The sequence below is a fragment of the Erpetoichthys calabaricus genome, chromosome 18, assembly GCF_900747795.2.
Source record: "Erpetoichthys calabaricus chromosome 18, fErpCal1.3, whole genome shotgun sequence".
In the NCBI taxonomy this organism is placed as follows: domain Eukaryota; kingdom Metazoa; phylum Chordata; class Cladistia; order Polypteriformes; family Polypteridae; genus Erpetoichthys; species Erpetoichthys calabaricus.
This window is the reverse complement of record NC_041411.2, coordinates 51264176-51282710: the sequence shown is the minus strand read 5'-3', so window position 1 is coordinate 51282710 and position 18535 is coordinate 51264176. Positions and strand designations below refer to the sequence as shown.

At 38.7% G+C, this 18535-nt stretch overlaps 1 protein-coding gene across 2 annotated transcripts in view; it reads right to left on the bottom strand.

Moving 5' to 3' along the window:
* spred3 (sprouty related EVH1 domain containing 3) overlaps positions 1 to 18535 on the bottom strand; it is a 127558-nt gene that overhangs the window by 2776 nt on the left and 106247 nt on the right. Inside the window, exon 5 of one of the 2 annotated variants that reach the window (XM_028824976.2) lies at positions 8503 to 8664. The exons of the other annotated variant lie outside the window; for it this stretch is intronic. Coding sequence (XP_028680809.1) covers positions 8503 to 8664 — 162 coding nt within the window. The remainder of the gene's footprint in view (positions 1 to 8502; positions 8665 to 18535) is intronic. 2 annotated transcript variants of the gene reach the window in all.

Below are 18535 nucleotides of genomic sequence, written 5' to 3'. Positions count from 1 at the left end.
TGATCACATTAGTAATCAAATGTTCCCCTCAACATTTTGAAATTGTAAAAACATTGTTTTACCACAAAACACTCCATTCCTTGCCCTCCTTTCTTGTGTCCATAGATTTCAATGTACAGATACAGCAGAGAAAAGCAACAGCTTCAGTATTTTGTTTGCTATTTCTCTTTCTACTAAGTATTGAGCAGCCGTTATGCTGTTGTTGTTCATGGTGGCCTGTTAGGTTTCACCTTTCTGACAAATTTGTTTCTGTTATGTATAAACATTCAATTCAATTCCATTCCATTTATTTTTGCATATCACTCTTCATTGAGTACAGGCTCAGAGGGCTGCAGGTAAGTGCAATTAAAAGCTTTACAAACTACTAATTACATAAAGACTGTGTGGGCCCTAAGGGATAGAATGGGACCCCAGCTGGGATGAGGAGTGATTCCTGGCACAGACAGGAGGGCATAATGGATGAACACTATATATGGAGGCATAACATTGCTGGGATGGGGCTTGATTATTATCTCAGTTGAAGTGGAAAATTAATGGATGGACTGGGGGAGATTAACTGTCAAGAACAGTTCCTTTCCCAGTACAATAGAAGGGAGTACTCCTCTGGCATGACCCCAGTATGGACAACCGAAGAGATCCATGGGATTCATAGTCCTGAAGGATAACCCTGTCGAGTCCTTGGGTGCTACAAGAGGGCATTGCAGGGAGAAGAACAGCCTGTTTTGTGGGGCTTCTGCGTGACCCAGAAATACTTCCACCATTCATTGTTATGGCACTGGAAGTACTCCCGGGTCTAACATAAGGTAATGTTGTATAAAAAAAGTCTCTTTGTTTGTATCCTTGACTGCGTGGGTGCATTTGTTTTTGGCGTCTGGGGCTCTGAGGTGCCCCCTTTTGGTAACAAGTGGCGTAGTCAATAGAATTTTACTGGCCGTTGGTTGGCAGGAACCTTCATTCAACAAATTACTTCTGGCCAGTCCATCCATTAATCTTTCTCCCTGACTGGGATAATAATCAAGGCTGGGTTACACCTCCATATATGGTGTCCATCCATTATGGCCTACCTGGCTGGGCCTGGAATCCCATCCCTTATGATACTTAGAAGACACAAATTTGTTTACATAAACAGTCAAACAAAGTAGTTACTGTACAGTGGAACCTCAGTTCACGACCATAATTTGTTCCAAAACTCTGGTCGTAAACCGAGTTGGTCGTGAACCGAAGCAATTTCCCCCATAGGATTGTATGTAAATACAATTAATCCGTTCCAGACCGTACGAACTGTATATAAAATATATATATTTTTAGTTTTTAAGAACAAATATAGTTAATTATACCATAGAATGCACAGCGTAATAGTAAACTAAATGTAAAAACATTGAATAACACTGAGAAAACCTTGAACAACAGAGAAAACTAACACTGCAATAGTTTGCGCTATAGCACTAGGAACCGCTTGCTAAAAACACTTTTTTTAATGAGTTTTAAGCACAGGGGAAAAAATGAACATTTGAAAAATCCGTAATTTAATAAACCACCAAGAAAAGTAACATTACAACAATGCTCTCCTGTGTGTGTGTGTGTGCGCGCCTCTCTCGCGCACTCGTGTGTGTGTGTGTGTGTGTGTGTGTGCGTGGCTCTCTTTGTCTCACGCTGCCTGTGTGTGTGCCTCTGTCTCTCGCGCTGCCTGTGTGTGTGTGTGTGTGTCGCACTCTCTCGCTCTCTCTTTTGCTCGCTGCACAGGAAATGCACAGGGAGAGACTGAACATGTACAAACCGAAAGGGAACCTGGCTTGTTCGTATACCGAGTGTGTGGTCGTGAACCGAGGCAAAAGTTTGGCGAACGTTTTGGTCGTAAACCGATTTGTACATGTACCGAGACGTTCGTGAATCGAGGTTCCACTGTAGTTTGAAACTAATTGACATCAATTTAATTTCAATTACTTAATTGTTGACTATGTGGTACACATTATATCAGATCTGGATTGCTTACAAAATGAATTTCAACAGTCAAACAAAAAAAATCAGCTATGAGACATAAATCTGAAATTAGTCACTTTTAGCTGCAGTGTGAAAGTTGCCTAAGTTCTCTTTTAAGTGGGAGACAAGTATTGCATTATGTATGATGTGGCTCAGAGATACTTGCTAGGTGTATCTTGAGCACTACATTTAATCACCAATCAGATCAGTTTTATTCAAACCAGACAAAACAATCTGAACAATCAAATGTCCACTTAACACTAATGTCAACAAGCAAGCTGGCAAGACAGTTTACTTTTCCACTGTTCGAACATCATAAGAGATCGCTTCAAGTATAAAATGCGTTTCTCAGTCAGAGAATGAAAAAATCCAGCATCTCCAGCTGACAACATTTTTATTCTTTTTTTGTCAGTTAGGTTGTGAATACCTTTGCAAACTGATTATTACATCAAATTTTAAAGTTTGTGGTAAGTGGTTTGTGTTCTTTGATGTAGTATGTCTTCTTTTTGCTGTCACTGTTAGCTTGACAAAGATAAAGTGTTTTATACTGGGCACTAACAACACATTCATATGATTTGAGTGACTGTGCATGGCCTTCTAGTTCAATGCGTTTGTGATATGTGTGAAAAGAGTTAACATGGGTGAAAGACAGAAAGTGCATTCTAATTGTGATATTATTGCAAAAAATTGGAAAATGTGGAAAAAATGTAATTACATGTATAATTCTTTACAAGCCATCTAAAGAGCAATGCTACCTCCAACCCAAACAAAAGTGGTTCAAGAAACCCACTTATCTTTCACTAACACAGTCCTGTATGGTTCTCGGAGAAGAAATCACCCTATATGGTCTGGAATTTGGTCACCCTGTGTATGAACATGCTGTACATGAGTATATATTATTATTTTGTAGTTGGCTGATACCTTTATCCAAGGTGACTTACAACATTTAAGATACTATTGGTTACACAGGCAGGAGAAGTGCCTTGTCCATGGTCACACAGTGTCAGTAGCAGAATTTGAACCCACAGCCTTAGTGTTTGCAGTCCAAAGACTTAACCACAATGCAACACTGCCTGCTGCATGTGAGTATGTCTAAATAGATGTGTCCAGGACTATGTCTTACATGAGTCTGTGTGGACCACGTTAGATCCATTGAGTGAGTTAATGTTTCATTTATATACAGTAGACGCTTTGTGTTCTCTTTACTTTGTGTAGCTATGCAGCTATTGATAAAAAATATTACTCTGTGCATTATACCTGTAAATCAAAAGAAACTGGAACTGTGTGTTGATCCTCAATCTTACCTCACCAAGTCTCAATCCCGATCTCATACTCCATGACATTTTGATCTATTTCTACGCACAAGAATAAAACTTCATCAAACAAATAATCTGCAAGATTAGAACCATTAAAATGTGTATATTTATTCTTCAATCAAAACAATTTCTAGATCCTGTAGAACTGTACAGAAGTCTTGATCACTAATATTACATTTGAGAGGTGGAGATGTGTTTCCACAAATACTAAATGCTACAGACATGAGCTCAGGTGGATTACTTAATTTTGCAATTCTTTTGTCTAAAGTCAGCTGACATTTCACTTACGTATTTACATCTATAAGTAAGCAGTCTTCTGTTTGGAAGCTAAGTGTGTTCCTCTTTTTCTACTGATTTATTGGTTGCTAGATCTACGCAACAAGTACACCCTGTGCGTCTCTTTTGTGGTCTGAAGGTACAGTGAATGTTTTCCACTAGAGCTCAGCCTGGTCAATTAGTTGTCCATCCATTTACTGGAGCCACTTAATACATTTTTTACCCTCCTGACAGCTTGCCTGAGCCCTGGATGAGGTCCATCAAATTGCACACACACATACATGCATCCATGTTTACGTATTCTGGGCCAATTTAAAGTTGAAAATGAACCAGTGGCAGGAAAACAGCAGTGTTCAAATAAAATGGGCAAAGGTGTAAACTCCATCAGGCTGGGATAGAAAAAAAGGGTTTCTAGAACTATGGGGGTACAGTCCTAGACAAATACCTTGTTATTCAGTGATCACAAGCAAAATGAGCATATGGCAGCATTACCTTTGACAATTAAACTATTATTCATTTGGTACACCACAGCTGCTTCCAAAATTAGGAGCATGGTAGCATGGTAGTTGGATCTATATTGGCTTTTCTAGCATAGTGAAAACCCAGTGAAACACAAAGGATCCCCCACTCCCAACATTGATACACTAGCTCTTCCAAAAATACAAGAATCACAAAGATGTCTGTGCCAAAGAGTGGGATGTAAACCACTGACACCAGATCACATTCAAACTGCTGTCCCTGAGTCTACTGGATATCAAACACTGTACTAACATGATCAGAAGCCATTCGGGGGCCCAGTTGGGATATCTTATTGTGGAAAATCTGATTATATTGTGGCTACTGTTTATAAAGAGGAAGAGGAATGAGTTTGGATTCAGTTTTTGGTGTGGTTACAGTCTCTGTGGTATCTGCATGTTCTTAAGATTGCTTTTTTCTCCAGTTCTTCTACTTTTTCACCTACTAGAGGTGGTTTGTAATTTTTGTCTGCTACCCCCCCCAAATATTTTAAAAAGTCAAATCATTAAATACATTTGTTTAGTTGCACAACATACCTGGTGTCAGCGCATGTCAACATATATTAAAAATTGGTTCTGATTTGTACTTGTTTAATTTCTATGTGAATATCTATATTTCCTGAGTGAAGGGTGCTGGCCAAATGAGAGTCTATGTAAGTCCTTGATCTTTTGGAAAGCAGCTGACCTGAGGCTGCTATTTAATTGGTTGCTTTCAGATTTTTCCAGGAACGTAGCTCTCTGCACTCCCACTCCCACATTTATTGGCAGTGAATTAGTATTGTTTTAATTTTTTTTAATCTAATGTGATTGGACAATCGTCAGCTCACTATTTCATGTTTTATGTCAATGGTTCACAATTCACACCTGCCATTTACGTAACTACAGATGAGTAAGCATGACTTTAGTGAGACAGCAACTTCAGAAATCAAAAACCATTTGGCCATTTCTTTAATGAAACCACCCTTCAAAAATCGTTCACTTAAAGAAATAAAGAAGATAATGGAGCTTGGACAGGTACTGACCTAACTTAAGAATCCTGCAGCAGGCAAGTGATCGAGGATGAGTTTACACATGGACTTTTTCTGGCTCTTGTCATGACAAATGGAGTTGGCTAACTGGATGTGGTGTAAGTCATGACTTTTTTTTTGCTTTTCTTGTTTGCTGTTTCCAAGTGTCTGTACCGAAACGTTGTGGACATCAACAGGAGTACAAGACATAAAATATCTTTCTGAAAAACGCAAACAGCATCTAGTCAACAGCATGAAGCCAATTTTTTGGCAGGCTTAGTGAAATGACTCAATTTAATCAGAAAGTAACTAAGAAATTTTCAGGACTGAAGGAAAGAAGGGAAAAAATTATATTCAATGAAATATAGGTATCCTGATCAAAAAGGCAGAATAAGATTTAGGTTGGACTTGTCCTGTGGATATAGTACAAGACTGGTTGAGGGGGCAAGTTATATTTTAAGATGTGGGGGTCTATGGATTTTACAATGTAAATCTGTGCCCAGATAAGGTAAGCCTTTCAAACTTGGATAGGTCTGGGCAGACTAGCAGTAAGTGTAGAATAAAATTAGGGTGGGAATGACTCTGTGGGTGTGCTAAATGATAAAGTGGAATGTACTTGAGGAAAATCAGTTGACTAGTTACTGAATGATGTGGATTTATGGAATATAGTGGGAATGGCCAAGGACTGGGCATTCTATTAGCAGAGGCAGAATAAGATTTGGATTGGATTTATGCTATGAATGTGTTATAGGGCAGATGAAGATTACAGAGTTGGAGGTGCAGACATTATGGTCTGGATACTGGTACCAATTTTTAAGACTAAGGGAGATGTGCAGAACTGTACTAACTACAGAGGGATAAAATTGATGAACCATACCTAAAGGTATAGGAAAGAGTAGTGGAAGCTAGGTTATGAGGGGAGGTGATGATTAGTGAGCAGCAGTACAGTTTAATGCTGGGAAAGAGCACCACAGATGCAATGTTTGGTGTAGAAGTATGGAGAAGGCCAGAATTAGTTACATTATGTCTTTGTGGACTTAGAGAAAGCATATGACAGAGTGTCTAGAGAGAAGTTCTGGTACTGTATGAGGAAGTCGGGAGTGGCAGAAAAGTATGTAAGAGTGGTTGAGGATTTGTATGAGGGAAGTATGACAGTGGTGAGGTCTGCGGTAGCAGTGTAGGATACATTCAAGGTGGAGGTGGGATTACATCAGGGATCAACTCTGAGCCCTTTCTTATTTGCAATGGTGATGGACAGGTTGACAGACAAGATTAGAAAGGAGTCCCCGTAGACTATGATGTTTGCTGATGACATTGTGATCTTTAGCCCTGGAGAGGTGGAGATATGCTCTAGAGAGGAGAGAAATGAAAGTCAGCAGGAACAAGACAGATACATGTGTGTAAATGAGAGGAAGGTCAGTGGAATGATGAGGGTGCAGGGAGTAGAGCTGGTGAAGATGGGTGAATTTAAATACTTTGGGACTGTGGAAGAGAGGTGAAGAAGAGAGTACAGGCAGGGTGGAGTTAGTGTCAGGAGTGATTTGTGACAGACAGGTACCAGCAGGAGTGAAAGGGAAGGTCTACAGGATGGTAGTGAGACCTGCTATGTTATATGGGTTGGAGATGGTGGCACTGACCAGAAAGCAGGAGATGGAGCTGGAGGTGGCAGAGTTAAAGATGCTAAGATTTGCACTGGGTGTGACAAGGATGGACAGGATTAGAAATTAGTACATTAGAGGGTCAACTCAGGTTGGACATTTGGGAGACAAAGTCAGAGAGGTGAGATTGCATTAGTTTGGACATGTGCAGAGGAGAGATACTGGGTGTATTGGGAGAAGGATGTTAAGGATGGAGCTGCCAGGTAAGAGGAAAAGAGGAAGGCCTAAGCGAAGGTTTATGGATGTGATGTGAGAGGACATGCAGGTGGTGGGTGTAATGGAGCAAGATGCAGAGGACAGGAAGATATGGAAAAACATGATCCGCTGCGTTGACCCCTAACAAGAGCATCAGAAAGAAGAAGAAGAGGATGTCACGGACTAAAGTTTTGGAGCACAGTAGAAATGGGAAAGCTGGCATCAGATTGGGCAGCATGGTGGAAAGGGTATACTACATTTTAGCATGGATATGTCCTGTGGGTCTGGTACTGAACAAGCCAAGATATGCTTTGGCACTATAATGAGGACCATGACAGCATGTGGAATGACCAGATAGATAGATAGATAGATAGATAGATAGATAGATAGATAGATAGATAGATAGATAGATAGATAGATAGATAGATAGATAGATAGATAGATAGATAGATATGAAAGGCACTATGTAATAGATAATTGCTGCTTCAGTGTGTCCCCCTAAAAACTGTGCCCCCAGCTAAATTTTTTTCACCAATTGCCATACCACCTACATCCCTAAAGCATCCATGTTAATGTGTATGCCATGTATAAGACATACATGTTAACTGGACACACTGTGTTAGTGCTGCATAAGACATAAATGGACCCTCCACATCGATCCTCCATGAGTGAATGTGGGTAAAGCAATAATGTGTCTTATGATGGACTTGCAAGCAGTTACTTTGTGCATAAGGTTACCAAGATAGTTTCCTGTTTCCCACAATCCTGATTTGAAACAGAGGGTTTCAAAATGGATGGTTTCAATTATGTCTACTGCAGATTTTTATACATTGTCATAGAGGACACAGACTAGCTGCCATCCCAGCCAGTATGGATTGTTCCTTACCTAGCCTGGAAGCCTTTATAATGGATGGAGGGAAACTGCTGCCTGGGGTCATGTGCTCCCACAGTATGATAGGTGGCAGCGTCCCTCTAGTAGATCTCCCATGTGAATACTTGCAGGGCTGCACAGAAGTGTTCCCAACTGGCAGCCCTGGTGGGTTTTTTTTTGGATCCACTAGGGGGGCTAAAGGAAAGAAATTCCCCCTGACCCAGAAGTGTTTTCTGGGAACAGTATGGTACCACCAGAAGTACAATTGGGTCTGGTATAAAGGGAGCTGCTCTATCTCAGACAGGAGAGTTGTAGTTGGGAGAGGGTTAAGGACAAAAGGGACAAAAAGAATTAAAGAGCTGTGCTTGTGCTGAAGAAGAAAGAGCATGTTATAAGGTACCGAGTTAAAAAATATAGTTATCTGAACCCGAGACTTGTCTCTTTGGGGTTGTGTCTGGGGTTTGGGACTCTGTTACATCTTCAACAGGCCACTTTTGTACAATCTATTTTCAGCCATTTTGTTACACTGAGAAAATGGCAAAGAGAATTTGTAATCACCGACATACAAGTGGCAATAAGACAGAATTATAATCCCCCACCTCCAGCCCCCACCGTACCCACTTAAATAAACCTGCATTCAGCTAACCAATGTTGGCATGATTTTGCTACTCACAAGCTTCTCACCTGTGTAGATGCCATGCTAGCTGTTGGACTCCCATACCCATACTCCTCTGAGGCAGGAGAGCGTACATAGCAGCTGGACGATGATTCACTGGTTACTATGGTGACATGCTTGGGCAGCATCTCCTTCCTGCTGTTGGAGGATGACTCACTGTCTGTATGTGTCTGATTGGGTGGTTACAAGAAGATGAAGGTACATAATAGGATGAGCAAGGAGAAAGAAATAAATGAAGACAGTAACAGATTGTGAGAAGAGCAAGGCAGGAACTAAAGAGCATACATAAATATATATGTCAGTCAGTCAGTCAGTCAATGTATTTATATATATATATATATATATATATATATATATATATATACTGTAAATAAATCTGCCTAAGTACTTCAGTTCATTACCCCATTGTTTAACGTTCATACTGAGCTGATCTTTAACACAGAAATATAACACACAGATGGATATCTCACCCAACTTTTAAATATTAGTGGGATAAATGCTGACCTCCCTGGGCTTTTACATAGAGTATATGAGAGCAGTATCAATCTTCTTAAAGAATCCTCTGCAGTTTTTCTCTCCCTGATTATTATTACTATTTATTCTTATGCTTATTTCACAATCACTGACATTCACTTTATTATTTACTGTGTTCCAATACCTTAACGTCAAACTGCACATTAATTTGACCTTGAATTAACTTAGTTCTTCCGCTAGGCTTAATATTTTGCTTCCAATCCAGGCAATAAAAATCAAGACAAATTTTCATACCAAAAACATTTTAAAATTTGCTTTCATAAATGTCCAATTATTAGGTAATAAAGCAATTTTGGTTAGTGACATCATATAAAGTATGAAATCTAACCTCAGTTTTCTTGTGGAAAATTGGCTTACATATAAAGACACCATTAGTTATTGCTTCTTTATTAGCAATCATTATATCTGACTCATTCACAATGACTGCAGTTCTTTAAAGAAAATACAGTTACACCCATTTGTTTTAGAAACTGTAGATGAATGCTTCTAAACTTTCTTGTGTGAAGAAATGTTTCTGACATGTGCAAAATTTACTCTTGCCTTTCTTCCAACTGCAAATTTGCCTTGTTACTGATTAACTTATTTTAAAGTACCAGCTCTCATCAAGCTTCACTATAGCATAATATAAAATAACTTTCTCAAACCCACATAATCCAGCCAGCGTTGTGAGGGTTCAGTCTGTCTTGGCAGCTGTAGACGCAGTTCATTGGGCCCACTAATGCACACACCCATACTCACATGTGGACAGTTAAAATTCCCAAACAACCCAACATGCACTGAATCCAGGCAGAATACAGACCCCTTTACTTTTTTCACATGTTGTTATGTTCCATCTTTACATTTAAATCATTTACATTCATTTTTCCCTCATCAAGCAACAGTCAATATCCCAGAATGATAAAGTGAAAAGAAGATTTTTTGAAATTCTTGTAAATTTATTAAAAACAGGAAACAGACATATCACACTGACACAAGTATTCATACTCTTAACATAGTACTGGCAGCGATTCCAGCTTGGAGTCCAATCCTTTGTTGTCTTTGCTTTGTGATTAGGTTTATAGTCTTGTGGGCATGTGAACCTTAGGCCCACTCTGAGGTCCAGAACAGTCTGGAGCAGGTTTTCATTAAGGATATCTCTGTAGTTTGCTCCATACAGTTTTTACTCAACCCTGTCTAGCCTCCCAGTTCCTGGTCCTGAAAAACAACCCCAACGCATGATTCTGCCACCACCATGCTTCACCATGCTTGGAGTAATATGGCAAAGGTGATGAGTGGTACCTGGTTTTCTCCAGATGTGAGGCTTAGAATTGAAGTCAAATAGTACAATCTTGGTTTCATCATACCAGAAAGTCTTGTTTCTCATTGCCTGTGAGTCCTTTAGATGCCTTTTTGCAAACTCCAAGTGGGTTCGCATGCGTCATGTGGCCCAGATTAGTGGGATATTGCAGTGGAGGTTGTCCTTCAGGAAAGTTTTCCTGTCTTCACACAGGTTCTCTGGAGCTGAACCAGAGTGAATATTGGGTCCTTTGTCGCCTCTTTTATCAAGGCCCTTCTCCCCTGGTTGCTCAGTTTGGCTGAGCAGCCAGCTCTAGGAAGAGACATGGTTCTTTCTAAGTTATTTCATTTAAGAATTATGGAGGCCACAATGCTCTTAGGAACCTTCTGTACTGCAGAATTGCTTTGTAGCTTTTCCCAGATCTGTGGCGCGACACAGTCCTGTTTCGAAGCTCCATAGGCCATTCCTTTGACTTAATGGCTTGGTTTTTGCCACAGTGTGGGATCTTTAATATGCTTGTGAATTTCTTAATAATGCGTAATCAAATGAATTGACCACAGGTACGAAACATCTCAACGATGATTAATACAATGGGATGCACCTGAGCCAGATTTCAGGTGTCATAGCAAAAGGTCAGAATCCTTGTCTGAATGTGATAATTCAGATTTTTATTTTTAATACATTTGAAAAATGTTAAAAATCCTGTTTTTGCTTTGTCATTATAGGGCATTGAGTATTGCTTGATGAGAGAATAAATTCATTTACATGATTTAATTAGCTCAAGACTGCAACATAACAAAATATTAAAAAAAAAAAACTGAAGGGGTCTGAACACTTTCTGAAGGCGCTGTACATGTCTCTGGTAATGTAGGAGGAAAACCTGAGCAAAAACCCCACAGACATGACATTCTGCCCAAGAAAAGCACTGGATCTGGGAAGCAGGAGTGGTAACAACTTTGCTACTATGTAGTATATTGAATGTTCTGTTTTACTTTAATTAATTTCTCCATTACTGCAGATTTTTCCAGTGAATTTATGTGGCTTGTAGGAATATATAAAGGAGAGTCTGAGAAAGAAAAAATATCCCTAATTTTGTTATGCATTTATTTGTTTGCTGTAGAAGGAAATCAAATATACAGCCTTTAGTTGTAAAGTGGTGTTGCCTCAGAAATGTCCTAGTGAACTGAAACTAAAAATGAAGATAACCTGAGTCAGCTGTTCAATACTTATTTTAACAATTAGGCCTAATTACATGTTATGTCTACCCTGGAATAAATGTGACTAACTTTGGTCCTTGATGTCAGAGCAAGGTCTGTTTTGTGAGTATTCTGATTTTCTTTGTTCTTGGACTGGTTTTGTATTTTGACAGATCCTTTTGCTAATTTTTTCTGCATTTGTTTTGTTTTCTTTGATATATCTTTCTTTGTATAAAAACTAAGAATTTTAAAGTCAATTGTTGGATCATTTTTGGATGAGAGTCTTTTTGAATTTTACTTAAGGATTATCAAGGATTGTTTTGAGTCTGTGATTTTACCTTTTATGTCTTATGGTTTGGAGATATGCCCATTTGAGTTAATAGGCATTAGAGCATTATTTGAGTTTGGAGCTTGCGGGTAAGAAAGTCTAAGACTCCATTTCAGAGGGTTAGGACTTATTTCGTATTTAGTGCATTTTTGGGGCCAGAACATCATAAAAATAACTAGGAGTATGGGTGATATTACTTTCAGAAATGATAAATCTGCAAACCATTTGGATGTTAAGAATATCATTCCTGGTTCTTTACCGTGATTTGACTATTTGTACAATGCGGCATGTTTCAAAGTATAATAATTTACTGTCTGACAAGCTTAATGGATTAGTTGGGCGTTGTTGAAGTCAAAGTTATTTTTTTTTACAAACATGGTATATATGTGTTTGCTAAATGAAATTGTGTTTTATATTTAACTGTTTTTCTAAAAAATTTTTTTAAACACCCAGCCAGCCCAGGCATTTTATAATGGAAGCCATAGAGCTTGGGCACTAATGGAAAACAAAAGCTAAAAACTTACCAAAAACATCTATTTGTCAAACAAAGAAAGTTATCAAGCATTGATCCATGTCCTGAGACTGCATTCAAATTGCAAAATAGTTTATACATGTCATATTTGAACACAAAAAACACCAATATTATGAGACTCAGCCATTTTAAAAGAAGACCAGCAGTGCACTCTGCCTCAGCACCTGTCTTCTTCTACAACAACGTTTTACACTGGGGTCATTGTTTTCCAAAGATAAAACCACACTAAGCTTTTCCTACAATGTAATTGATATCATATTGATTTACTTCTATTTTTATGTGAGAACTTCTATCACACAAGCAAATAAAAAACACATCCTTACCTCAAGAAAAACAGTACATGAAATATACCATAAAATGATTATTTCCATATCCCTTTTGTTGTTACAAACATGCATCAGAAGCATAGGAAAGTTTTCACATATATATATTTCATGTAGCCTTACCACATACAGAGGCTGATGAATGTTTTATGTTACATCATCACAGTTTATGGGGGCATGTAGCAAACCTTCTCGTGGTGCCCCTGTTAATCTGCCCTACCAGACAGAGACCAATTGCTACAGGGTGCTGAAGGCATGTCTGCCAACAAAGTGCAACTCTTTAAATCACTCAATGCTGACATTACAGTGCATCCGGAAAGTATTCACAGCGCATCACTTTTTCCACATTTTGTTATGTTACAGCCTTATTCCAAAATGGATTAAATTCATTTTTTTCCTCAGAATTCTGGAGCTTGAGAGGTGCTGCAAAGAGGAATGGGCGAAACTGGCCAAGGATAGGTGTGCCAAGCTTGTGGCATCATATTCAACAAGACTTGAGGCTGTAATTGCTGCCAAAGGTGCATCGACAAAGTATTGAGCAAAGGCTGTGAATACTTATGTTGACCCTGAGCTAAATATTGCATGCCGAATCATCACCGGCACATTGTGAACAACGTGCCTTCCTGCTTAATACAGGCTGGCTGGGATCGCACCTCCCCATATACGATGAGAAAGTACTTCAAGAGTAGAAAGGTTCATGCAACTGATGGACTCCAGACACCCACTTCACCATCACCAGGAGGTAAATTGCCGACTACCTTCTCGTCGGAGCTTCGTCACAGTGGAACCCCTTAATCCAAAGCAGTCCACAAAACATAGGCTTGAGAGGAGGCGAGAGACTGACTGGAGCCCTCCCAATGAAGCTCTTCCTACACCTCAAGAGCATCTACCCAATGGAACATCCTTCCTAGGAAAGACTGGGTCGTGCTTAACCGAGCTAGGTCAAAGGTGGGCAAAACAAGGGACAACCGATTTAGATGGGGCCACACAAGAAGCGCTGAATGTCCCTGTGGTGAGCCCATCCAAACAATGGACCACATTCTCCATGAATGTTCCCAAGGCCCTACATGTACCGATGAAGATCTTAAGGATGCTAATGATGCTGCCCTTACCTGGATATGGCAGTGGCATGATAAGATATGATGATGATCGTAGTTTATCTCTTTTACCCATTATAAACTATACTGATGCCCAAAAACGTAGAATTCAGTATATGCTACAGCTCAAGGTTTACAATGGTTTTACAGCTTTAAATAACTAAACAGATAGCCCCTTACTGCAATCTTTGTGGCTTGCAGTAGGTGCTTGTGGGTTTCCTGTGGCATCAGAACTTTGGAGAATATGTTGCCTTAAATTCTTCAGACAGAGGAATCTATGACCATTTAATATTCAGGTTTTCTGATTGTACATACTGAATTGTTTTATTTTTCTACTTTATAAACATATTTGTAAGCCTTATACCTGATTTATTGTAAGCTTAAAGATGGATTTAGAGAGGTGTCATATAAACTAGCTTTATTATTAAAATGCTTCTCTAGGTAAGGTGACATATATTTTTTTAATCCAGATTTTCCTTTTCCTAATCATATACTGTATACCATCTCATACTAAAGGATCTTAGACAAGCCACAAGACATACTGTAGTTCACCCAAAGTGTCTGTAGTATTAGCCATGTTTATGCATGTTTTTGTCACATGTGGTTTTAACATATGAGGTTCTTATTTCTGACATCTGACATTCATGTTTGGATTTGAATTTACAAAGTTATTTTTTGTTACTGCTATATTTTTCTTTGTTTACGCTTGGCCATTTTGAGTTCTGTCACATGACTTTGATCATTGGTCATGATTGGTCAAATAACATCAAGTCAAGTTTTGAAGGTCCCTAAAGTCCTACTATCTACCACACTACTTGGTAACTTATTCCATGTGTCTCTTCCTAATGTCTGTGTACAATTTACTCTTAACAAGTCTCCAACTGTGTCTGCGTGTTCTTGATTAACTCATTTGAAAATAACAGTCTCAATCCACTGTACTAATTCCCTTCATAATTTTAAATACTTCAGTCATGTCTGTTCTTAATCTTCTTTTGCTTAAACTGAAAAGGCTCAGCTCTTTTAATCTTTCTTCATAATTCATCCACTGTATTCCTGGAATCAGCCTAGTCGCTCTTCTCTTGACTTTTTCTAGTGCTGCTATGTCTTTTTTTGTAGACTGAAGACCAAAACTGCACACAGTACTCCAGATGACAGTACCTGAGCATAACCTCCTTGGACTTGTACTCCACACATCATGCTACATAACCTAAGGCTTCTGTTAGCCTTCTTAATGGCTTCTGAACACTGTCAGTTGGCAGTGTAGAGGCCAATTCGACTTCTAAATCCTTTTCATAAGGTGTACTTTTAATTTTCAGACCTCCCATTGTGTAATCAAACCTAAAATTTTTACTTCCTATGTGTAATATTTTATATTTCATCTGCCACATAACTGCATGCTGTCTAAGTCCCACTGTAATAATTTCAAAGATTTCTAGATTATTTGCCAATTCACCTATCTTGGTATCATCTGCAAATTAAACAGCTTGGTATTTGTATTCCTATCCAAATCATTTATATAAATCAAAAATAGCAGCAGCCCTAGCACTGACCCACTGTGGGACACCACTCTTAACATAAGCCAATTTTGATAGGATTCTTCGCACCATCACCCTCTGATGGAAAACCACCCTTTTTTTTATCTAGGAAAGATCCACATTTTTTTAGAATATTAGAACAATCTAGTCAACAACAGGCCATTCAGCCGAACAAAGTTTGCCAGTCCTATACACTTAATTCTTCCAAAATAACATCAAAGTCACGTGTATTCAAAGTCTCTAAAGTCCTACTGTCTAACACACTACTTGTTAACTTATTCCATGAGTTTATGGTTCTCTGTGTAATGAAAATCTGGAATGTCACTGTCCATTTTCCAAACCGAATACTTTCGATTTCTTTTCTAAGACACGTTCACTGATGAACTTCTACCTTCAATGTCCAACTTGAGTGGTCTTGAAATAACGGCAAAAACATGGACAAAGCCATCACTCTGCAAATATAGACACTAATGTCCTGGGACTCTACCAGACTCTGGAGTAAGCAGGCATAGCTTTTCTTCAAATCCATGATTCATAATATAACTTGGATTACATGAGAAGTCCCACGACTGTTCATATCAGTTCTAGGTAAAAAAAAGCTTCACTTTCCATGACTAGAATGACATCTATATTGTTCTGCTAATATTAGCTATTGAATTAAGTCTTTCCCCCAGCACCCCAGATTAAGATTTTTCCAGAGGGGCAAGAAGTGTAATTTGCTATACTTATGGGACATATTTTACAGTCCATACTTTATACAAAGCCTTGGCCTAACCTTAAGATTTCTAAATCTCTTTTCTAATTGCATCTGCTTCATGAAAAACCTTTGAAAAATACAATCTGCTCATAATATCATGTGCTATTTTTATGAGTTGCTCACCAATACTGTCATGTAAAGTAATGAAGTCTGATGGCCCCAAAGGTCATATGAAAAGAAAATCTCCCCTCAATTATTAACAAAGTATATCAAAGCAAACATTTTAAAAAATGAATGCAGATTTTTTAAAATTCTTTTAAATATATAAAAATTTAAGATGAATCTAGATAGATAGATAGATACTTTATTAATCCCAAGGGGAAATTCACAAATCTAGGTTTAATATGTGTCTATGTACAGAAGCAGTAGTAGCAGCAGTAATAGTATTGTCATGTGTACAAATAAAAGTGAAAATCTTAATTGTTTGACCAAAATGGGAGACACTTCAGAAAATAACAAACGTGCACTTGGTACTTGATATAGCTGCTCTGCCCTGTCCTTTATTGCGTAGCATGACTAGAATCTCTGATAAGTATGCAGCCAGACTTTGTATCAGAATTTGCAGAAAATATTAAGTTGTCAGATTTAACAAGGCAAATTTTAAACTGTAACAATGCGTTACATAAATATTATGGTATGAGGGGTGACAGTTTAATTCCTGGAATGACCATGTAGTGTCACCCAAGTTCATCACAAATTAATTGAACAGGGACAAACAGTCAATCAACAATGATATTTAGAAGTGCTGAAAAGGTAATGGGATTCTGTTTGAAGGAAAAAACCTGAACTGCTTCAAGCCATGATGTGCTCAGTGTTTGTGATCTTCTGGCTAAGAAATCGATTACCAAATTGGTTCATCCACCCTATTCACCTGACTTAGCCCCTTGTGATCTCTGTCTCTTCCCAAAAAGAAAGACTGCCATGAAAGGATGACATGGCAAAGGAAGCCAAGGATATTTCAGAAACAGGAGTTCCAGGTATGTTTCCAGCAATGGCAACGCTGTTTAACTAAATGCTGCTGAAGGAGATTACTTCAAAGGTGACAGCAGCTGCTAGTGCCCAGATACGCACACATTTTTTTCTCCAGGTTCATTCCAGGAATTAAATTGTCACACCTTGAATATGCTGAATATTAAATTGTGATTTCATGCTTTTAGATATTAGCTGGTTAAACACACAGACGATGTAACTAAATTTAAAGAGATTTCTGTTACTGTACAAATGCATAAATAGTATTTTCTCATATGTATTAATTTACGTTATTAGGCTTTTTTTAGGAAAAGGCAGCCACATTTACTTATGCTCAGCATTCATATTTACCTTTACATGCACACATAGCCCTCTGCCAAGACTTCCATTTATCAACTCAAGCCATAGGCCCTTGAATGTTGTCACAGGGTCCTGTGGCTGGTGTAGCCACAGAGGGGTCTGCTACTGAAGGTTTGCAGCCAGACCCCTTGCCCTGATTTGGTGCAACTGATTCTAATTTTATGCATTTGAGGCAGTGCTATACAGTCATATGAAAAAGTTTGAGAATCCCTCTTAATTCTTTGGATTTTTGTTGAGCTTTCAAAGTAGCAACTTCCTTTTAATATATGACATGCCTTATGGCAACAGTAGTATTTCAGTAGTGACATTAAGTTTATTGGATTAACAGAAAATAAGCAATATGCATCATAACAAAATTAGACAGGTGCATAAATTTGGGCACCCCAACAGAGATATTACATCAATACTTAGTTGAGCCTCCTTTTGCAAATATAACAGCCTCTCAACGCCACCTATAGCATTTGATGAATGTCTGGATTCTGGATGGAGGTATTTTTGACCATTCTTCCATACAAAATCTCTCCAGTTCATTTAAATTTGATGGCTGCCGAGCATGGACAGCCTGCTTCAAATCATCCCATAGATTTTCTATTATATTCAAGTCAGAGGACTGTGACGGCCATTCCAGAACATTGTACTTCTCCCTCTGCATGAATGCCTTTGTAGATTTCAAACTGTGTTTTGGGTCATGGTCTTGTTGGAATATCCAACCCCTGCGTAACTTCAACTTTGTGACAAGATGCTTGAACATTATCCTCAAGAATTTGTTGAATTTGGGTTGAATTCATCCAACCTTCGACTTTAACAAGGTTACCCAGTCCCTGAACTAGCCACACAGCATGATGGAACCTCCACCAAATTTGACAGTAGGTAGCAGGTGTTTTTCTTGGAATGCAGTGAATTGTAGAATGATGTACAGATACACCATCTGCTGCAAGATGTTCTTGCAGGTCTTTGGAGGTGATCTGTGGGTTGTCTGTAACCATTCTCACAATCCTGTGCATATGCCGCTCCTGTATTTTTCTTGGCCTGCCAGACCTTCTGGGTTTAACAGCAACTCTGCCTGATTTCCTGATTACATTCCTTACAGTTGAAACTGACAGTTTAAACCTCTGAGATAGCTTTTTGTAGCCT